At 35.5% G+C, this 24,192-nt stretch overlaps 2 protein-coding genes across 4 annotated transcripts in view; one reads left to right on the forward strand and one right to left on the reverse strand.

Moving 5' to 3' along the window:
- Positions 1-24,192, forward strand: part of LOC125048621 (G-protein coupled receptor Mth2-like) — an 87,408-nt gene that overhangs the window by 27,663 nt on the left and 35,553 nt on the right. The gene's annotated exons all lie outside the window — the stretch shown is intronic.
- On the reverse strand, positions 2,372-18,011 carry LOC125048618 (G-protein coupled receptor Mth2-like). Of its 2 annotated transcripts, none has more exons than XM_047647386.1 (8): positions 17,622-18,011; positions 15,477-15,636; positions 14,756-14,935; positions 14,132-14,210; positions 5,611-5,798; positions 4,484-4,652; positions 3,565-3,747; positions 2,372-2,673 (listed from the first exon to the last, which is right to left on the reverse strand). In XM_047647386.1, exons 1-8 carry the CDS (start codon positions 17,979-17,981, stop codon positions 2,526-2,528), a joined length of 1,467 nt encoding a protein of 488 aa, XP_047503342.1. In that variant the 5' UTR covers positions 17,982-18,011; the 3' UTR covers positions 2,372-2,525. The 2 variants fall into 2 exon arrangements, with proteins under 2 accessions (XP_047503342.1, XP_047503341.1); XM_047647385.1 differs by lacking the exons at positions 2,372-2,673; positions 3,565-3,747; positions 4,484-4,652; positions 5,611-5,798 and adding exons at positions 10,757-11,082; positions 11,697-11,879; positions 12,795-12,963; positions 13,769-13,956.

The raw sequence follows: 24,192 nt of genomic DNA on the forward strand, positions 1-24,192 counted from the left end.
TATGTTTATGTTAAAATCTCCGCAAATAATGACCGACTTTCGTTTTCTAGTCAGTCTTTTAAGTACATCTTCCATTACTGACTCGAAATTGAAATAATCTCCGGAAGGGGGCCGGTACACGCATACTATAACATAGTTCTCCAGTTCTACACAAGATAATTCAATTACACATTCAATTGATAGACTTACAATATCCTTACGATCTTTCGATTTGACAGTACTATTTATTAATATTAATGATCCGCCACGAATAGAACTACTTCTCATGAATACGCTACACAATTGGAAGTTGTCAATAACAATCGTTTCATAACTTCTTAGCCAATGTTCTGTAATACAAATAACTTCAATTTCGCGACTTTTTGTAAACAGTTCTAATTCTAATTCCTTGCCAGCCAAACCTTGTAAATTTTGATACACAATATTTAATAGTGCTGGCTTGGCTTTTGTCTTAGGTGCTAGTTTAAATCTAATATTATACCATGACCAATTTTGTCTTATTTTATACTTCTCACGAACCAGAGAAATATATATAAAAAACTTCAGAAGTGTCATGGGACACCCGGATGGAACGAAGTTCCTTTCGATTAATTTATATTTTAAACGGTATCATAACAGTATGATAGATTTTCTCGACACCAATATTATATTTCATTGTCTATTAAAGTTTTAAGAGACCAGGAATCTAGAAGAGGAAGAAGTATGATGTCCTTGTGCAACGCTGGGATTAAATAGTAAAATAACCTAAATATAAAATTAAGTGGCACAATTAATAAGCATATTTCGTATTTCGTGGTTCAGATATTTTAATTCAGTCTCATCTGGTTCATCTCCTTGTATAAGGTGTTCTCGTTATTATATTAGTTCACTAAGTTTTGAATTCGCAGAATTACAATGAATATTTTTTAAAGGTATTGTATTTTGCAAGGAAACTAGGGACCCCGCATTTATTGTACAGGGATTCTGGTGTACGTTTACTACGACTAATTTAGTTAAGAGATTCCAAAAATAATTTTAATTTCTTGTCCCTACGAAAAGAAAAAAAGAAGCCAACATCACGAGGTGTTTCCAGGCGGTCATCCATCCAAGTACTGACCTCGCCCGGCGTTGCTTAACTTTGGTGATCGGACGAGAACCGGTGTATTACAATAGCAAATAGCAAAAAACTTTTCGTAAGAATTTTTTCCGTCTAGCCCCCTTTCACAACGCGCGATAAGGAACTTCGTTCCAAAACCCTAATAGCTATTGTAATTACGGCTTTAGTGGTCTCATCAAAATGACAAGAATTAAAAATTACAAAGAACTGAAAAAATCTACTAAAAAAAGAGAACTAAAATCTCTTTACGGCCCTGCTATTCTGTAACTCACTTTTCGAACTCACACAGCGGTTTTCACACACACTCACACAGCGGGTTTAGAATCGCAGGGCTGTAAAGAGATTTTTCCTATGACTATTAAAACCAATTGACACAACATTTTTACTTAGTAAATTTCATTGTATAACGATTTACCTTGGGGCGGGGCGCTTGGGCACAAGTGCACTTTCATGTCAATGGCCCTCAAACTCCGAGGGCACAGCACCATGAGAACACTGAGCAGATATAGGGCCTTACATATCAGAGGCACCGGGGTGGTCAACACGGCTCTCGTCATTAGTCATTTAACATTATTAGAATAATTAATGTTATTTTTTTTTAAATTTAAACCGAAGACCATGCTGTCTGCAGCTCAACTACTAGACTAATGGAATTATATTATTACTTAGTTTGAGTACCACGCTAACAATTCAGTTACATTTAAATACAAAAACAGATGACATCATACACAAAAATAATAAGTGATGCAACGGGCGGCCTTATCGCTAAAAGGCGATCTCTTCCAAGCAATTCCAGTAAGGAAAATACTAAAAAAGAAATATTATGGGAAAATTGCAAGAAGCGCATGACCAAATCTTATAAAAAAATTCTATAACTATAATCTAAAATAATACAAAAAAATATTAATCTAACAAAGTAGAGAGAAAATCTCACGGATTTATGTACCTAATGTAAAAAAAGTTTGTCTAATAGTTAAAAAACAAGCTTTAAATATTACATACGGGAGTCTAACAAGTAGGTTAGGTAAGATAGGTGCTGCCCACTGAAGTATTTCCGAACTAATTTTACTTAGATTCCTTCAAGAAAAGAGCGTACTCTTAAAATGCCAGCCTCCAAACGCCTCGCGAGTCCTTTAGCATTGACTTCCATGGGTGGCGGTATCACATCAGATGAGCCTCCTGACTGTTTGCCCCCTGAAACTTACGTCTGTGCTTCGCAATTCCGAAAGAACTATGGTAATGAGTTTTTTGTTATCAATAAAATAATAAAACCAATTCATCTGTCATTGTTTTTATTCGTAGAGCATTAATAACTCTTTAAATTATTTAACAATTATGATAAACTGGAGCTAATCTTTGTTCTTCCAACGGATGTTCGTAGATAACGTAGATTCCTTGCTGAGATTGTGCTGTCATTGTTTCCAGCATTCTAAGCAAGAAATGGGAGACCTTCACTTGAGAACTTCCTCTGTACGTTCGGATATGGACACACATTTGGTTGGGTTTCTCGGCTTAGAGTCGATTCTAGAGTAATACTTGCGGTCATTGATCTTTTTGGAACCCTGGCACGTCTGAACCTGAAACATATTTTCAAATATTATGGAAAAGAAAAGAAAAGAAACAACGTGTGGCACTCGGGGACTGCCGCGGTAAAGCTATTGCATAATTTTTTTTTCAACTTATGCAATTATAATTATTTCTTTATGCAGTATTTTTTTTTCTTTGATATTAATCCAAGTTTTTACTTTGATAAATTAATTCAATCTACCACTCTACCAGACTCAGACTAACTCGTCTATATAGTCTGTCTCACACTAACGCGCACCGGCTGCACCGATCTCGTCAGAGAGATGTGAATTCGCAGTATGCGTTCTGTCCCGCACTAACGCGTAAGGTTTTATTTTCGTTACGAAATTTCTGGATTCGGTCTCCACGCTCTAGACCCGCGATAGAAGCTATGCAATAGCTTAAAACTTTATTACACATACTAAAAAAGGAACTTTAGTTAAAAGAGAAAGTGTACGACCCAGGGAATCTTAGTGTGGGAACAGGGAAAAGTTGAGATAAATTACAGTTGCAATTTAATGTAAGTAGACAAAAGCGTAGTTTCTCGCGTAATTCTCTTCGTTCGTAATATGTCCTATTATTGTAAACAATGCTCAAAGAGAGAACTCAGTATAAACAAATATTTTTAATGTGCTGAATTTTAATTTACAGAAAAAACTTCAATCAGTTCATTTACCGAGCACGGTTTAAGTTTTTTTATATACAAATTGGTTACAACGGACATAATGCCTAAGTGATGTTAAGTGACACCGCCGCCCAGTTGAGTGCGTTGCTGGCCTTTTAAGAGTTGGTACTCTTTTCTTAACGGTCCCTAAGTCGACTTAGGTAAGTGGAAGTTACCATGATTGACAGTTGAAGTTCGGCATTGTTCAGGCATTTTGGCCAAAAATAAACACACTTACCTGTTCTTTAGTTTGTTCAAAATAGACTCCTTCCAGATGAAAATTAGAAATATAGTAATCCCTATAAGGAAGTTGTAAGCGTCTGAGATGTACCAAATCTTAAGATCACGGTAAAATGAACTGACAACTTCAAGTAACCAATTAATTCCCATTATTGCTGATAACTTCAAATACACTGTGAATCTGGAAAGGAAGCGTTTCGATACAAAAAGTATTTTTAGAATTTTAAACATTTAAGAAATTAAGTCTTCTTTAACTCTTTTGCATCCAACAGGCATTGCTAGAGTCAGTGGATAACGGATCTGGATCCATTGGAGGATGGGACGGGCTTTGGTAAGGAAAGCTACTTGCGTGGACACGTTAGCCGTCTCATCCCTAAGACAAGCACAAAAGCTGGCGCAGAGTAGGCGTAAAATAAGAAACAACTAAAATATAAGTCTGTCCTGCATTATTTCCCTTGATGTGTCCCAGATGTTTGGAGACTCTTGGGTTTCAAGTGCATAGTACCTAGGGTCTACCATCAAAAGCTTTCCTCGCTCAACGAATAGGTATCGCAATACATAGAGGAAATGTTGCCACTGTTAAAGGTACTGCCACACTGACCACAGCACTGCGATTCTGTAACTCAGTTTTCGAACTCACACAGCGGTTTTCGCATCGGTGGTCGCTCTCAAATCAGTCGTGAAGCAGTCATTTTATGATTTGGCTTTCTGAAACAATAAACTACAAGCTCCCACCTTTTCAGACGACGACGATGGTTTCCATTACACATATTTAATTCGTTATAGGCATTTTATATGTACTACCTTTTTTATATAATACGGGGCAAACGGGCAGCGGCTCATCTGGTGTTACGTGATACCGCTGTCCATAGACCCTCACATTGCCAAAGGGCTCGCAAGTGCGTGCATTTACCTACCTCCGTTTCTGTGATCGGTGAGCTGCCGGGTTACCAGCAGCTGGAGAGTTGAGCACTTGAGTGCCTCGCCTTAATCGCCACACGTTGAATGCCGTCATGCCGAAAAACACCCAGTTTCCAGAAATCATTATCAGCATAGGAAAGTACAAGTATACTAACTTTTGCCCAGCTAAAAATCGAAATGCAAATGTGATTTTTTCAATATTTTGTAGAACTGATGGTTTGGTTCTAGCATCTCATTTATACGTTCGACTCAAAATTTATTTGACATTGGCATTTCCTACGTTTTTAAATCTATTTTTATTAAGGTACAGACATACAAGGTCAGAGAGATTTCTCTATAGAGATATCTATTTATTATAGTAGATATATTCAACACCAATTATAGAGAGAACAGCTTTATGGTTAGGGCGGCAAGTTTAGAATTGAAATGTTGATTCGAGTTCGCCAAGCATGGTGTCGGCAAGGAGAGCTCTGACATCTGAGTTCCGCAGTGTATTAAATAATGTATTATAAGTTTTTATAAGTGTATAAGTTATAAAATTCAAACTCAAATTCAAAATTATTCATATTCAATTATTATTATTATCATATGTAAAGATATGTTCAATGGTATAAAATGGATTATATTTAGCAAGTAAGTTAGTAATTAGCTGTCAATCTTTCTCAATAAATAAAATTAAAAATGAATATATTAAGTACAGCATACATAATAATGTAGAAGTGTAATATCAATTGGTAATAATACTTAACAAGTGAGTGTTTTATTTAATAATATTAAACAAGTGAGTGTTTTGTTTAATAATATTAAACAAGTGAGTGTTTTGTTTAATAATATTAAACAAGTGAGTATTTTGTTTAATAATATTAAACAAGTGAGTGTTTTGTTTAATAATATTAAACAGCATAGGAGAAAACACTTCACGAGACTGATGGCCAAGCAACAGTAATGGAGAGGCACTAAAAGAGGAAGAAGAATATTAGGTTGTTAGTTTTTTATACAGTTAAATTCAGTTTTTATATGACACTATTTTAAATAGTTTACCAACCACAATTTTGTGGACCTCAACGTGTGCAATAACCATGTATCGTAACTTATGTAGATATAAATAAATAAATAAATATACCTTCTAAGAAACATCCACGTGTCGGTACGAGAGGTTTGATAATCCACGGCTGGTCACTCAGATCTGCTTCATTTACCTTCATAAATGCTAAAGCCATTGCTAAGGGAAGTCCCCAAGCATACATACAGTACATAAAAAACTTGAACATTTCTCCTCTGCGATGGATTGGACGAGCTTTCGCGTATCCTCTGAATGAAGGAAATGGGTAAATTATACAAAATATCACACAGAAATAAGACTTTAATCGATGTGTTGTCACTGTATATTCGTCAGTCAAACTGTGTAAATTTAAATAATTGTGTTTTTCTTTCATTAAACAAGTAATATATTGGGTGAATTTATAAAATGACGTTATTAAATAATATTTGGAACCTTTCATTTATTTGAAATGGTTACTATTTCTTATAGAGATTTTATTTATTAATTTTTTATAAGTCCCAAAAACATGTGCTTAAAATATACAAGAAAATATGACTTCACATATTTTACACACATACATATAAATTATATTAGAATATTTAGAAAAATGTAAACACAGGCAAATAAACTAAACCAAAATAGAAACTTAACCTCAATAAGAGTGTGATACAAAAAACTACTGTATGTTGGAGGATTGTTAATATACATTTTTGTACTTTTAAATTTTGTATAGTATTCATCTTTATATATCATAACATCGCATCAAAGAATTGTTAACATACTGGAATGTCCACCAGATATCGTAAGACATAACGTTCATCCACGCAAACGCAGCCAAGAAGAAGAAGTAGATAACAATTGCTGAAAAAAATATAAAAAAAATAGCTGAGAAAATTTTTAATATTACCAAAAATGTATTTATAAAAAATTAATTATTTGCAGTAAATCTGCTTACGCAATATTTAAACGGCCCCTTAGTATCCAAGAGTACTAAAAATGATTCGACCTGCCACAAAGTCTGGTGCACTCAGTTGGTCCCAAAGTACGTAAAAAAAATAACTTACTTAGATTCACGCAAGTATCTGGCTCATAAGAACCAATCTTTATCGCAGCCAGGGCGAGGAAGGCGACCATCAAACTGACCACATATGCCATGAGTACCATCCCGCCTATATTTCTCAACTCTGGTAGAACTGCGTACACTACGAGTAGTAGAGCCAGGAAGAACGACGATGTGATAAGGCCTGGAAAATAATAATATAATCTCCAATTTCTTGGATCGGTAGACCAAAGATTTAAAGTTCGGCAACGCACTTGCGAGCCCTCCAGTGGTGTGTGTTTATGGGTGGCGACTTAAACCATTAAACCCTTTAATCGACAATAATGCATTACTAATGAAAAAAAATCATACACGATACGAACAACCAACATAAGAAATCAATTAGGAAAAACAAAATAAAAAAATACAAAAAATCAACTAACATTAATTAGGCACTAACAAATTTGGTACTTTTGTCCGTTCAGTCAACGGACAATAGAACGGGTCCGTTAACCTAATAAATTCCATAACTAAAGTAATACAGCGAATCATATATACCCTTTTCAGAAGGTTAGACCTAACCGTGGGCACATGAAGTAACGGCGGAATGTAGAGTTAGGTATAGACTTGCTCATTATGTATTAATAGCACATTAAACGAAAAATATATGGTTTATAGCCAAGATGTGAACGCTTAGTTGTAGACTACCGCTGCATGTAATATAAAAAAAGGCAATTTAATATACAAACCTATAGAAATATAATCGTTGCTTTGAGCGATTGATTCTGGGTAGATAGCCCAGAACGCAATTGCTAAATCTGTTCCGTTGGCATAGTCCAAACAAAATTCTGATTGTATTGGCGTCCATCTTTTGTAAGCGTTTGGAAACTCTAAATATAGTATACCACTCTGCAATTAAACATTAAAATATATATCTAATCACCTATAGTCAGTATTAGAAGTGAACCCCTATTTTAGGAATCTATACATTTAATAACCTGAGATAACTATTCGGACGTCAATAAATTTGTATTTTATCGAGGACTTAGCTTCTTATAAACTCGAAGAAAATGACGCGGCTTAAAAATGTAAGCGGCAGGTACAAATTTCATAATTTACAAAGTACAATCAGCCCTGCGATTCTGTAACTCACTTCACGAACTCACACAGCGGTTTTCGCATCGGCGGTCGCTCTCAAATCAGTCGTGAAGCAGTCATTTTATGATTTGGCATTCTGATAAACAATAAACTACAAGCTCCTACCTTTTCAGAATGCCAAATCATAAAATGACTGCTTCACGACTGATTTGAGAGTGACCGCCGATGCGAAAACCGCTGTGTGAGTTCGTGAAGTGAGTTACAGAATCGCAGGGCAGTACAGTAAATATCAAATAAGAACGATAGATAATAATAGACAACACTAGTAAAAATCTGACTCGCTATAGCATAAAATGCCATCAAATTCATTGAATTGTGAATATTTCTGAACATAAACGGTGATGATACACTTCCAATATTATTTATCGGACCATAGAATCATTAGTATAAGGAGATAAATTTACCACAATGTTCCAGAAATAGCTGTTTGTAATTGCCATTTTCAATAAACAATGAAAAATTTAAATATTAATTTTATACTTGCTTTATATCAACGGTATATGTATGAAGTTAGGAAGCAATGATTAGGGGCCTTTAATGAGTCCATCTCATTTATATTTTTTATTATATGTAACCAAGTCAATGGTCCGACTTCTGTGTCTGACGTGTCGATTTGTCCTATATCGTATGAGTATGTGGAAAACTTCAGAACTGCACAACTAGTGTTCAAAAAAATATTGGATATTTGTCAAGACGTAATGTGAAATTGCTTAACAGAATACTATGAGATTCCAAAAATGACGTGAGTGACGAAGGGAGCGTTGTTAGTGCGAGGTGAACTCACGGATTATCAGAATCGTACGGCTGTATTCGATATCCAGCGGAACTAAGTCTTTCGGGTAGGTATATGAAGATATCTGTTGGTCTTAAAATTTACAGAAATCTAAAGTTTAACATATTAGGGTTGACCCAAATAAGCTTTTAATAAATAATTATGCTTTTAATCAAAAAAGTTACAGAAATTTATGTAATCGTTTTTAATAAACTTTTGAAATCAATGTAAGGATTTTTTGCGTACAGGTCATAAATATCTCGTACCTGACTTAAATAACTACTCATTCCAGCGATTTCCGGTACAAAACATTGACTCGCGAAGGTTTCATTTAGTATCAACCCTTGCTTCAGTAGAAACGTGTCTCCGAATTTCCTGCTAACCGGTCTCCAATGATCTTCATCATCGTACAATTGTACGTTAGAAAAGTCCAATTTCTTCTCACCATCATATTTCACACACTTAGGAGGTTCACTTATATCTATACTACTCAAATATTCGTCTTTCCTACAACATTTATATAAACACTTATTATTCTTGCAAAGAAAATCTATTTTCTCATCATCTATAATTATTTGTGATTGTGCTCTTGCCGCGAAAATAATTAAAATTATTTTTAAATACATTGTCTATACACACCGAGCTCCTGTCAATGACTACTCACTGTTAGAATTGGTTGATTTTGTTTTAGTTTCCTTATCAACTGGGTTATACCGTGTTTATACAGGAATAATATGTTATTAGCTTAATACCATCAAAATGAATACGTCTTTGTTAAAAAAATACCCTTTCGAACCCAAATACCACAACTTCGAACATAAATATTATAATGATTACTTTCACACCAAATAAAAATCAATACAGTAAATATAAAAAAAAAGAAGAAACGATTGTGCGTTTCGTAAGATGTCATTGGTCAGCATTTCTTACGTTAAGCGTAATTTCCGTTCGACCAATCAAATAGAACGAACTTCTTGCGGTTCGTTGCATCTTGTGTAGTTTCAAGTTCTCACTCCCCAGAATACTGTGCTAAACGTAATATTTTGAAACATAGCATATCTATTTCGTCTCTCGTCATTCTCTTCTTCAGTCGTACTATTCATTCCTGAAGGTCGGGTTAGTCGCGCCGCACAATTTCCTCCACCTGTTTGGCCAGCCTCTGCGCCTGCCCTGCGATTCTGTAACTCACTTCACGAACTCACACAGCGGTTTTCGCATCGGCGGTCGCTCTCAAATCAGTCGTGAAGCAGTCATTTAATGATTTGGCATTCTGATAAACAATAAACTACAAACTCCCACCTTTTCAGAAAGCCAAATCATAAAATGACTTCTTCACGACTGATTTGAGAGCGACCGCCGATGCGAAAACCACTGTGTGAGTTCGTGAAGTGAGTTACAGAATCGCAGGGCAGATAGGTCCAGTGAGTAGGGGATCGGCCTCGAGGTCTGGTGCCCTCACCAGTTACGTTATGTTTACTAAATTTTCTGGATCTCCGCATGTAGCATGTTTCAGGATCCGTCCAAATTTTGAGGTTGTGTTTAAGTATAGAAGGTTGATCACTTAGTTGGCTATGAAGAAATATTATCAAGAAAACAATATGAGAAGAAACTACACATGAAACTGATTTTTAAATTCACGATCACTAATTTGAAACTAAACAATGGAACGGTAAGGGAATAATTTTGCACGAATTGCTTTAATTATTAGTATAAAAGTACTATCATTTATGTGGTAGAACACAATATTTATTTATTGTGGTATCGTACACAGACATGACAATTTATATTACATTAAAAACGCCGCGCCAGCTGTCTATTCTCCATCCGTCTTACGAAACCTACACAAGATAATTAAAATTAGTATTAAATGGCAACTTAAAAAATAGTGAAATTTCCTAATTGAATAATTAGGAAATTTCACTATTTTTTAAGTTGCCATTTTTTATTCGCGTCAGTCAGACCAAATCGTTAATAATAAAGCTTTAGACGTTTCGTAAAATTTAACCTTGATGTATTGACGGGGTTAAGGTTAATTTCTAATTTGGATTAAGGTCCAATTCCACATGCATCAATGTATCTGAGGAAAGAGATTATGAACGAAGGTTCATAATCCTTTAAAAACATTCATCTTACGAATTTGTCCTGACGCGAGTTTAAAATTTTTCACCCATTCCAAAAAAGTGTACAACGCCGTTAAAGAAGTTTTCACTTCAAAAGCATCCGTCTTATAATCATCTGTATTAAAATAATAAAACCAATTCATCTGTCATCGTTTTTATTCGTAGAGCATTAATAAGTAATAAACCTTTAGATTATTTAACAATTAAGATAAACCTGAACTAATCTTCGTTCTTCCAACGGATGTTCGGATCGTCAACTATAACGTAGATTCCTTGCTGAGATTGTGCTGTCATTGTTTCCAGCATTCTAAGCAAGAAATGGTCTCTCTTCACCTGAGAACTTCCTCTGTACGTTTGGATATGGACACACATTTTGTTGGGTTTCTTGACTTAGAGTCGATTCTAGAGTAATACTTGCGGTCATTGATCTTTTTGGAAGCCTCGCACGTCTGAAATTTTTGTACCTGAAACATATTTTCAAATATTATGGAAAATAAAAGGGACAGAAAGAAAAGAAAAAACTTTATTACACATAATAAAAAAGGAACTTTAGTTAAAAGAGAAAGTGTACGACCCATGGAATCCTAGTGTGGGAACAGGGAAAGGTTGAGATAAATTACAGTTGCAATTTAATGTAAGTAGACAAAAGCGTAGTTTCTTATTCGTTCGTAATATGTCCTATGTTTGTAGACAATGCTCAATGAGAGATAACAGCAAAGAGAGGACTCAGTACAAACAAATATTTTTAATGTGCTGAATTTTAATTTATAAAAAAACTTTAATTGTTTTGACAATCACCGTCATTAATCAATCACGTAATTTAACGAGCACCATTTATGTTTTTAATATACAACAGGGGAAAAATGGGCAGAATGCCTGAGTGATGTTGAGTGACAGCGCCGCCCATTGAGTTTCTAACTCAATGACGTTGGGCCTGCGAGTGCGTTGCTGGCCTTTAAAGAGTTGATACTCTTTTCTTAAAGGCCCCTAAGTCGACTTACGTAAGTGGAAGTTACCATGATTAACAGTTGAAGTTCGTCATTGTTCAGGCATTTTAGCCAAAAATAAACACACTTACCTGTTCTTTAGTTTGTTCAAAATAGACTCCTTCCAGATAAAAATGAGAAATATAGTAATTCCTATAAGCAAGTTGTATGCGTCTGAGATGTACCAAATCTTAAGATCAGGATAAAATGAACTGACGACTTCAAGTAACCAGTTAATGCCCATTATTGCTGATAACTTCAAATACAATGTGAATCTGGAAAGGAAGCGTTTCGATACAAAAAGTATTTTGTAGAATTTTAAACATTCGAGAAATTAACCCTTCTTTAACTCTTTTGGAGCAAACGGCTGGATCCATTGGAGGATGGGACGGGCTTTAGTAGGGAATGCTACTTGCGTGGACACGTTAGCCGTCTCACCCCTAAGACAAGCACAAAAGCTGGCGCAGAGTAGGCGTAAAATAAGAAGCAACTGAAATATAAGTCTGTCCTGCATTATTTCCCTTGATGTGTCCCAGATGTTTGGAGACTCAACGTTTTCAAGTGCATAGTACCTGTGACCCTACCACCTAAAGCTTTCCTCGCTCAACGAATAGGTATCGCAATACATCGAGGAAATGCTGCCACTGTTAAAGGTACACTGCCACACTGACCACAGGGACCAAACTTTTTAAATTAGTTTTCATTTTATCAATTTTTATTTATTATTACTCATATTATCAAGAAACAAAACATAAATCACATATTTTCATCTGAATATTGATATTTAGAATACGTTATTGTCAATAATTACAGTACTAGATTTACAAGTCTGATGTTCCGAAACATGAATTTGCTAAGTGTGACTGCCAAATGTCAAATTGGGATTCTGGCACATGGAATTAGAATTTTAGGGCAAGATTGAGAGTCGAGAGAGAAGTTTGGAGAAGTATGAGTGCTGTATGTTAGTGTTCGTTTGGCAGCTCTGTGCCATGATCGATGGTTTTCATTTACTACATTACGAGTATTTATTTTCTATAACAAATATTTAATTCGTTATAGGCATTTTATATGTACTACCTTTTTTATATAATACGGGGCAAACGGGCAGGGGCTCACCGGGTATTACGTGATACCGCTGTCCATAGACCCTCACATTGCCAAAGGGCTCGCAAGTGCGTGCATTTACCTACCTCCGTTTCTGTGATCGGTGAGCTGCCGGGTTACCAGCAGCTGGAGAGTTGAGCACTTGAGTGCCTCGCCTTAAACGCCACACGTTGAATGTCGTCATGCCGAAAAACAACCAGTTTCCAGAAATCATTATCAGCATAGGAAAGTACAAGTATACTAACTTTTGCCCATCTAAAAATCGAAATGCAAATGTGATTTTTTCAATATTTTGTAGTATACAAGGTCAGAGAGATTTCTCTATAGAGATATATACTTGGTATAGTAGATATATTCAACACCAATTATAGAGGGAACCAGCTTTATGGTTAGGGCGGCGAGTTTACAATTGAACTGATGATTCGAGTTCGCCAAGCATGGTGTCGGCAAGGAAAGCTCTGACACCTGCGTTCCGCAGTGTATTTAATAGTGTATTATAAGTTTTATAAGTGCATAAGTTATAAAATTCAAACTCAAATTCAAAATTATATGTAAAGATTTGTTCAATGGTGTAAAAAGGATTATATTTAGCAAGTAAGTAAGTAATTGGCTGTCAATATTTCTCAATAAATAAAATAAAAAATAAATATTTTAAGTACAGCATACATAATAAAGTGGAAGTGTAATATCAATTGGTAATAATACTAAACAAAAGAGTGTATTGTTTAATAATATTAAACAAGTGAGTGTTTTGTTTAATAATATTAAACAAGTGAGTGTTTTGTTTAATAATATTAAACAAGTGAGTGTTTTGTTTAATAATATTAAACAGCATAGGAGAAAACACTTCACGAGACTGATGGCCAAGCAACAGTAATGGAGAGGCACTAAAAGAGGAAGAAGAATATTAGGTTGTTAGTTTTTTATACAGTTAAATTCAGTTTTATATGACACTATTTTAAATAGTTTACCAACCACAATTTTGTGGACCTCAACGTGTGCAATAACCATTAACCATGTATCGTAACTTATGTACATATAAATAAATAAATAAATATACCTTCTAAGAAACATCCAAGTGTCGGTACGAGAGGTTTGATAATCCACGGCTGGTCACTCAGATCTGCTTCATTTACCTTCATAAATGCTAAAGCCATTGCTAAGGGAACTCCCCAAGCATACATACAGTACATACAAAACTTGAACTTTTCTCCTCTGCGATGAATTGGACGAGCTTTCGCGTATCCTCTGAATGAAGGAAATGGGTAAATTGTACAAAATATCACACAGAAATAAAACTTTAATCGATGTGTTGTTACTGTATATTCGTCAGTCAAACTATGTAAAATTTAATATTCGCGTTTTTCTTTCATTAAACTGTCTTTATATATCATAACATCGCATCAAAGAATTGTTAACATACCGGAATGTCCACCAGATATCGTAAGACATAACGTTCATCCACGCAAAAGCAGCCAGAAAGAAGAAGTAGATAACGATTGCTGAAAAAATATAAACAATTTTGCTGTAATTTATGTAATTTTTGTTAATAAGCATGCAACCACCTGGAGAAAAAAAAATTAGATAAGGTGAGCAAGAACTGCAAAAAAAAACTACACACAATATTAAAAAAGAACATGAAAAAGATGAAAATTAATTCCTAAACATACAATTTTTTTTTTTAAACAGGCTTTTATTGAACTGTTTTTACTAAATACTACTAAACTGAAATATTTCACATTATGTAACAAAATGTAGAACAGAATTAGTAGATGGATTGATGTGATTTTTGGAGAAGAAGTGAAACAAAAGCGTTTTTTGAAGCCGACAGATTGATTTTCTTATTTGGATATTACATCAACAGTAATTATTTACTTTTTACACATAGTACCCACACATTGTCTATCCTTGAAAACAAACTATCTAACCTACAAAATACATCCAAAACTTCCAAAACAACCTACAAAAAAATAACACCTTTATGTACTGCCGACTAAAGGAGAAGGGGGTGATAAATTGCAGTAAATCTGTTTAAGAAAAAACTTACTTAGATTCACGCAAGTATCTGCCTCATAAGAACCAATCTGTATCGCAGCCAGGGCGAGGAAGGCGACCATCAAACTGAACACATATGCCATGAGTACCATCCCGCCTATATTTCTCAACTCTGGTAGGATCGCGTACACAACGAGCAGTAGAGCCAGGAAGAACGACGATGTGATAAGGGCTGGAAAAAAATAATATAATCTCCAATTTCTTGGATCGGTAGACCAAAGATTTAAAGATCGGCAACGCACTTGCGAGCCCTCCAGCGGTGAGTGTCTATGGGCGGCGACTTAATCCATTAAACCCTTTAATCGACAATAATGCATTACTGATGAAAAATAATCATACACGATACAAACAACCAACATAAGAAATTAATTAGGAAAAACAAAATAAAAAAAATCAAAAAAATATGTACTAACTACTATAGGCACTAACAAATTTGGAACTTTTATCAGTTTACTCAACGGACAATAGAAAGGGTCCATTAACCTAATAAATTCCCTAAAGTAATACAGCGAATCATATGTACCCTATTCAGAATATTAGACCTAACCGTGGGCACATGAAGTAACGGCGGAATGTAGAGTTAGGTGTAAACTTCCTCATTATGTTTTAATAGCACATTAAACGAAAAATAGATGGTTTATAGCCAAGATGTGAACGCATAGTTGCAGAGTACCGCTGCATATAATATAAAAAAGGCAATTAAATACACAAACCTATAGAAATATAATCGTTGCTTTGAGCGATTGGTACTGTGTAGATAACCCAGAACGCAATTGCTACATCTGTTCCGTTGGCATAGTCCAAACAAAACTCTGATTCTATTGGCGTCCATCTATCGTAAGCGTTTGGAAACTCCAAATATAGTATACCACTCTGTAATTAAACATTGAATATATATCTAACACCTATAATCAGTATTATAGATTTCTAAAAAAGGGGTTATTTTAGGAATCTATATGTTACTGTAAAAGCTCGAACTGCAGTATATCCTAAGATATTCCAGAAAAACCTAAGATCTACCAATTCCTCATAGTAAATGTCCCAAAAGGTTTGCGATTAGAACTCTTACCACCATTCCGTTGGTAAATCTTAGGATTTACATTAATGGCACGGTAAATGTTGAAAAACAAAAATAATTATTAAGTTAGACTAGCTTATGTAAGCATTATGTTTGTATTTCGTTGTCCAAATAGAGAACTACTGATTCAGTTAGATAGATATGATAGAGATTGAGATATTCAGAGACATACGTTATGTGTTTTTTCAAAATAATTTAAATAAATTGGTATTAGTTTGTACTTATTACAATCATATTATGATACCTTTATAATTCTATGACCTGTTTTGTCTAATAGTACAGTAGTTTACAAAGTACAATCATTAAAGTAAATAATTAAGAATTACTCATTGTTTTATTCCTAAAACCAACATCTACCAGCTGACAGTGGTAAACCCTAGCATATACTGAATTCGAATGGCAAAAGCTCGAAAAAATCATCGTGTTTTCAGAAATACTTACATTTACCAACTCATGTCGGTAAATCCTAAAACTTACACTTAAATCTTAAGATTAACCGTAGTTCGAACTTTTACAGTAACATATACATTAAATATCCTGATATAACCATTCGGACGTAAATAAATTTGTATTTTATCGAGGACTTGGCTTCTTATAAACTGGAAGAAAATCACGCGGCCAAAAAATGTAAGCGGTAGGTACAATTTTCACAATTTACAAAGTACAATCAGTACAGTAAATATCGAATAAGAACCATAGATAATAATAGACAACACTAGTAAAAATCTGATTCGCTATAGCATACAATGCCATCAAATTCATTGAATTATGATTATTTCTGAACATAAACGGTGATGATCGTGTCACTTCCAATATTATTTATTGGACCATAGAATCATTAGTATAAGAAGATAAACTAACCACAAAGTTCCAGAAATAGCTATTTGTAATTGCCATTTTCAATAAATAACAGGAACATTTAAATATTAATTTAATACTTGCTTATATCAACGGTATGTGTGAAGTTAGGAAGCAATGATTAGGGACCATTAATGTGTCCATCTCATTTAATTTTTTTATTATATGTAACCAAGTCAAGGGTCCGACTTCTGTGTCTGACGTGTCGATGATTTGTCCTATATCGTATGAGTATGTGGAAAACTTCAGAACTGCACAACTAGTGTTCAAACACAAGGCAAACACTTTTTCCCTCATCCATAACTATTTTATCAAGCTCTTTGATAAGTGAGGGCTTAATTTGTCATAAAAAGACATATCTTTTAAGCGTTTTTATTTAGTACATTAGGTATATGGTTAATTCACAAAGGGGATAGAGTGAATGTCCTGCTTTGCGTTTCTGTAACTCACTTTTCGAACTCTCACAGTGGTTTTCGCAGCGGCGGACGCGCTCTAATCAGTCGTGAAGCATTCATTTTACGATTTGGCATTCTGATAAACAATAATCTACAAACTCCCTCCGCTTGTCAAGACGTCATGTGAAATTTAAGAGAATACCATGAGATTCCAAAAATGACGGGAGTGACGAAGGGAGCGTTTTTAGTGTGAGGTGAACTCACGGATTATCAGAATCACACGGCTGAATTCGATATCCAGCGGAACTAAGTCTTTCGGGTAGGGATATGAAGACTTGTTGGTCTTAAAATTTACAGAAATGTTAAGTTTAACATATTAGGGTTGACCCAAATAAGCTTTTAATTAATAATTATGCTTTTAATCAAAAAAGTTACAGAAATTTATGTAATCGTTTTTAATAAACTTTTAGGAAACTTTTGAAATCAATGAAAGGATTTTTTGCTTACAGGTCATAAATATCTCGTACCTGACTTATATAACTGCTCATTCCAGCGATTTCCGGTACAAAACATTGAATCGCGAAGGTTTCATTTAGTATCAACCCTTGCTTCAGTAGAAACGTGTCTCCGAATTTCCTGCTAACCGGTCTCCAATGATCTTCATCATCGTACAATTGTACGTTAGAAAAGTCCAATTTCTTCTCACCATCATATTTCACACACTTAGGAGGTTCACTTATATCTATACTACTCACATATTCGTCTCTCCTACAACATTTATATAAACACTTATTATTCTTGCAAAGAAAATCTATGTTCTCATCATCTATAATTATTTGTGATTGTGCTCTCGCCACGAAAATAATTAAAATTATTTTTAAATACATTGTCTATACACACCGAGCTCCTGTAAATGACTACTTACTTTAAGAATTGGTTGATCTGGTTGTGGTTTGCTTATCAAGTGGGTTATACCGTGTTTGTACGAGAATAATATGTAATTAGCTTCATACTATTAAAATAAATAAATCTTCGTTAAAAAATACCATTACACAAATAAAACAAATTCGAACATAAATATTATAATGATTACTTTTTCACCAAATAACAATCAATAGAGTAAATATAAAACAAAAGACGAAACGATTGTGCGTTTCGTCAGATTGTCATTGGTCAGCATTTCTAGCCCAATACGGGACGTTATGCGTCATTTCCGTTCGACCAATCACAATAGAACGAACGTCTTGGGTTTCGTTGCACCTTGTGTAGTTTCAAGTTCTCACTCCCCAGAATACTATGCTAAACGTAATATTTTGAAACATAGCATATCTATTTGGTCTCTTGTCATTCTCTTCTTCAGTCGTACTATTCATTTCTGAAGGTCAGGTTAGTCGCGCCGCACAATTTCCTCCACCCTCCTCTGTTCGGCCAGCCTCTGCGCCTGATAGGTTCAGTGAGTAGGGGATCGGCCTCGAGGTCTGGTGCCCTCACCAGTTACGATATGTTTACTAAATTTTCTGGATCACCGCATGTAGCATGTTTCAGGATCCATCCAAAATTTGAGATAGTGTGTAAGTATAGAAGGTTGATCACTTAGTTGGCTATGAAGAAAAATTATCAAGAAAACAGTATGAGAAGAAACCACATATGAAACTGATTATTTAAATTCACGACCACTAATTTGAAACCAAACAATGAATTGGGGAAAAATAAAAAGAGTATATTGTTACAAAGAAACTCAATTATTGTACTTATTTTTGGCAACTACTGAAAAGCATTGCAAAGCTATTAGGTTCGATTCCCGGTAGTGCACCAATGGACTTTCTTTCTGTGCGCATTTAACATTCGCTGGAGCGGTGAAAGAAAACATCGTGAGGAAACCGGCTTGCCTTAGAGCCAAAAAGTCAACGGTGTGTGTCAGGCACAGGAGGCTGATCATCTACTTTCCTATTTAATTGACAAATGATCATGAAACATACAACAAGAACAATAGGCGCACTGTTTTTTTTCTTCAAAGTTTTTCAAAGATTTGGCATTCTGAAAAGGTGGGAGCTTGAAGTTTACTGTTTATCAGAATGCCAAATCATAAAATGACAGCTTCACGACTGATTTCAGATAGACCGCCGATGCGTAAACCGCTGTGTGAGTTCGAAAAGTGAGTTACAGAATCGCAGGGCTGTAAAGAGATTTTTCCTATGACTATTCTTAAAGCCAATAAACACAACATTTTTACTTAGTAAATTAAATAGATCTGCCTCTGAGTTATCATCTACAGACACATCTTCAAGATGTATAATTTTCTCGACAAAAATTAAATAAATTAAATTAAATTGTATAACGATGTTCCTTGGGGCGGGGCGCACGAGCACAAGTTCACTTTCATGTTCATGGCCCTCAAACTCCGAGGGCACAGCAGTGCCCGAGTTTGAGATGAGAACACCGAGCAGATATAGGTCCTTACATATCAGAGGCATCGCGATGGTCACGGACACGGATCTCGTCATTAGATACCGTTAAACATTTTATTAGAAAACTTGAATATCAACGTTGTGCATTTTTGATATTTTGAAATGGTTAGGAAATAATTTTGCACGAATTGCTTTAATTATTAGTATAAAAGTATTATCATTTATGTGGTAGAACACAATATTTATTTATTGTGCTATCGTACACACACATGACAATTTATATTACATTAAAAACGCCGCGCTAACTGTCTACTGTCCATCCGTCTTACGAAACCAATTTGGATGAAGGTCCAATTCCAAATACATCAATGTATCTGAGGAAAGAGTCAAATGAATTCAAACCGTTACTATATAGCACGAAGGTTCATAATCCTTTAAAAAACATCCGTCTTACGAATTTGTCCTGACGCGAGTTTAACATTTTTTTCCCATTCCAAAAAAGTGTACAACGCCGCTAAAGAGTTTTCCGTTCAAAAATATAAGCAAACTAAAAACTACTAAATTACTAAAAACGGATTTATGTAATGTAAAAAAAGTTTGTCTAATAGTTAAAAAAGAAGCATTAATTATGACATATGGAAGTCCTACTTAGCGCCCATTCTTAATCTGAGGGTAGGTTAGGTAAGTTGACGAGCTGCCCACTGAAGTACCTATTTCCGAAGCAATTCGACTTAGATTCCTTCAAGAAAAGTTCGTAAAAATTCTTAAAATACCAGCCTTTTTAGCCTCCAAACACACGCGCGAGCCTTTTAGCATTGACTTCCAAGGGTGGCGGTATCACATCAGATAAGCCTCCTGACTGTTTGCCCCCTGTTCTATAAAAAAAAAACTTACGTGTGTTCTTAGCAATTCCGAGAGAACTATGGAAATGAGTTAAACTATTCCTTTTTCGAGTTCGAGTTTCCAAATTCTTATCAAAGATGGACGCCAATAGAATCAGAGTTTTGTTTGGACTATGCCAACGGAACAGATGTAGCAATTGCGTTCTGGGTTATCTACTCAGGTTCAATCGCTCAAAGCAACGATTATATTACTATAGGTTTGTATATTTAATTGCCTCTTTTTATATCATATGCAGCGGTAGTCTGCAGCTATGCGTTCACATCTTGGCTATGAACCATGTATATTTCGTTTAATGTGCTATTAAAACATAATGAGCAAGTTTACACATAACTCTACAATCCGCCGTTACTTCATGTGCCCACGGTTAGGTCTAACCTTCTGAAAAGGGTACATATGATTTTCTGTATTACTTTAGTTAAGGAACTTAATAGGTTAACAGACCTTTTCTATTGTCCGTTTAATGAACTGACTTAAGTTCTATTATTTTTAATAACTACTGCAAAGCAATGCAAAGCAATTATGAATATTAGCGCCTGTTATATTTTTTGTTTTAAAATGTAATATTTATGTACACACTTCAGGAAAAGCCAATTTAACCAACTTCACAAGCGGAGGTAAATAGAATACTTGAGTGAAGGGAGTGCTTCATTTATGCTTCAATTTTAGTAGTGTATATGATGTATTTCTCAGGCAGTTGTCGATCGGTGCCGGAACAAGCTTGTGTCTGAAGTCGAAACTCAGCTACGTGGAGTCTCGGACTGGTAGATATAGTTATGTAGTCCAATTTAACCCCAATTGTTTGGGCATTTTCCGCAACAAAACACTCTTTGTCAGCTATCACCCGAATATTGGGTGTGACATATCGAATGACATTCAGTTTTGCGGTTTAAATAGAAGGAAATACTAAATTAGCCACTAAAAGTTTGGTATGCTCAGGCAAGGCTTCCGTCTGCGCTTGTGCATCTATATAAAGCACAAATTCGGCCACGAATTACTTAATTAAGCTTATAAAACTAAGGAAGCCTGAGCGAGTAAAATGTACAGCCTTGGCTCGTACATACCCCTCCAGGCAAAAGAGTAAAATGTACAGCCTTGGCTCGTACATACTCCTCCAGGCAAAAGAGCAAAATGTACAGCCTTGGCTCGTACAGTTAGGTTTCCAGAAATAAAAAACTACATACACTTTTTTATAAAACAGAGGGCAAACAGGCAGGTGGCTCACCTCACAAAGTGATTCCTGCGCCCATAGACACACAATTTGCCAGAGGCCTCGCAAGTGTGTTGCAGGCCTTTTAAGAATTGGTACGCTCTTTTCTTAAAGCCCTAAGAAAGGCTTCTCAATGCATTCGGCAGAAGATGCAGATAGACCCCACATCTCTACGCAACGCCAAAAGTCAACGATTCAAATCGCTCTTTGTTTAATACGGTCAAGTGGAAGTAGCTGGTACTGGGAAGCACCCGGCCAGAGGTGTTACAGAGAACAGTACTCAGGAGGAGTGGAGCTCCTTCCACTTGACCGTATTAAACAAAGAGCGATTTGAATCGTTGACTTTTGGCGTTGCGTAGAGATGTGGGGTCTATCTGCATCTTCTACCGAATGCATTGAATAGCCTTTCTTAGGGCTTTAAGAAAAGAGCGTACCAATTCTTAAAAGGCCTGCAACACACTTGCGAGGCCTCTGGCAAATTGTGTGTCTATGGGCGCAGGAATCACTTTGTGAGGTGAGCCACCTGCCTGTTTGCCCTCTGTTTTATAAAAAAGTGTATGTAGTTTTTTATTTCTGGAAACCTAACTGTACGAGCCAAGGCTGTACATTTTGTTCTTTTGCCTGGGGGAGTATGTACGAGCCAAGGCTGTACATTTTACTCTTTTGCCTGGGGGGGTATGTACGAGCCAAGGCTGTACATTTTACTCGCTCAGGCTTCCTTAGTTTTATAAGCTTAATTATTCCCTATGTAAGTACGTGCCAGTGCTCGTACATTCCAATCATCTACAACCGTTATGATTTCCTATGTAAGTACGTGCCAGGGCTCGTACATTCCAATCATCTACAAGCGTGATGTTTTTCTTATGTAAGTACGTGTCCTGGCTGTACAGTTTGTTCAGTTATAAGCATGACGATTTCCTAAATCGTCGGAGTCACGCCCCGAGAGTATAGCCAAACGCAGGCACTCTCTTCGACTGTTACTATGCAGTCATTCGTAATTAACTAAGTCATAGGAGTTTCACCCCGGGAGCATAGCCAAACGCAGGCACTCTCTTCGACTGTTACTATGCAGTCATTCGTAATTAACTAAGTCATAGGAGTTTCACCCCGGGAGCATAGCCAGACGTCGGCACTCTCTCTGATTGTTAGATTGCACTTATTATATAGCAATTAACATAAAAGTTATTATTTCGCTCATATTCTATTGTATTACGCGAGTGATAAATATAGAGTAAGTTAAAATTATTCTATTATTTTGAACCCCTGATGATCCAGGAACCGTACACTAACTAATTCAGATGATCAGATCATTGTTGAAGTTTTATTAAAATCGGTACGATTTGGTTTAAGGTCTAATTCGTAATAAACTGTGTTATTTATACATAGGGATATTGATTCAAGTCAACTTTGTTAGACTAATTAATACAAATTTTCCTGTTGGTCACCAACATTTCAATAAAGTTTAATAAAGGGTGATCTCGAAAAGTGAATATTATTTTAATTACATAATACGATTTATACCAACCATTTAGAAGGAGTCCCTTACAATCGAAGAATCATTTACTCCACAATTCTCTTCTGTCCTCTTTTTAGCCCGTACTAGTAATAGGATATCCATAGCGTTGTGGTAACCTAAATGAAGCTAAAAAGTCCCCTAATTAAATAGATAGTAAAAAATAAGAAACTATTAATTCACAAATTAATTTGATATAATTGATAATATGTAATATCGTTAGTTTCCAAATAAAACGTTTATTCATACAGACATATAAAAAAATGTATACTAAAACAATGAACCTAAAACTAAAAACCTTAAAAATTGTAATATACCTAATAAGTAAATTATATTATTAAAAGGAGTCCCTGTAGGCAAGGTTCCGAAGATACTGGCAGCGTTCCCCCTTTGAATAGCCAGACTAATTCTTTGTCCGAGGTTACATATTTTAAGGTTAGTTATTGTTTTAATTGTTCCTTCTGTCCTGCAATTCTGTAACTCACTTTTCGAACTCACACAGCGGTTTTCGCATCGGCGGTCGCTCTCAAATCAGTCGTGAAGCAGTCATTTTATGATTTGGCATTCTGAAAAGGTGGGAGCTAGTAGTTTATTGTTTATGATTTATGTGATTGTTTATGAGTTATGAGTTACAGAATCGCAGGGCTTTTATAATAATAAGTATAACGATAATAATTGCATTGTAAGATAAGAATTATATACAATATGCCGCAGGCGTACCAATTCTTAAAAGGTCGGCAACGCACTCGCGAGCCCTGTGGCATTGAGAGTGTCCATGGGCGGCGGTACCACATAACATCAGATTAGCCCCCTCCCCTGTTCTATATAAAAAAAGGCCCAGAAATCGGAAGCACGCCGGAAATGACCGAGCACGAGCTTCAAAGTGCCCGATTGGGAAGCGATCGAAAAAGGTTCACTTTGAGTTGGAGTAAGCTTAGATAATATAATGATTATTCATTAAAAAAAAATGTTTATTATGAAACATAAGATACGTGTATCACTTATTCCACGTCATTAAATTTGAATTTGTAGGCATCCCTACTCATCGGCAAAGAAGACAGAGGGTG

Source organism: Pieris napi, chromosome 4 (assembly GCF_905475465.1).
Source record: "Pieris napi chromosome 4, ilPieNapi1.2, whole genome shotgun sequence".
NCBI classification, from domain to species: Eukaryota; Metazoa; Arthropoda; class Insecta; order Lepidoptera; family Pieridae; genus Pieris; species Pieris napi.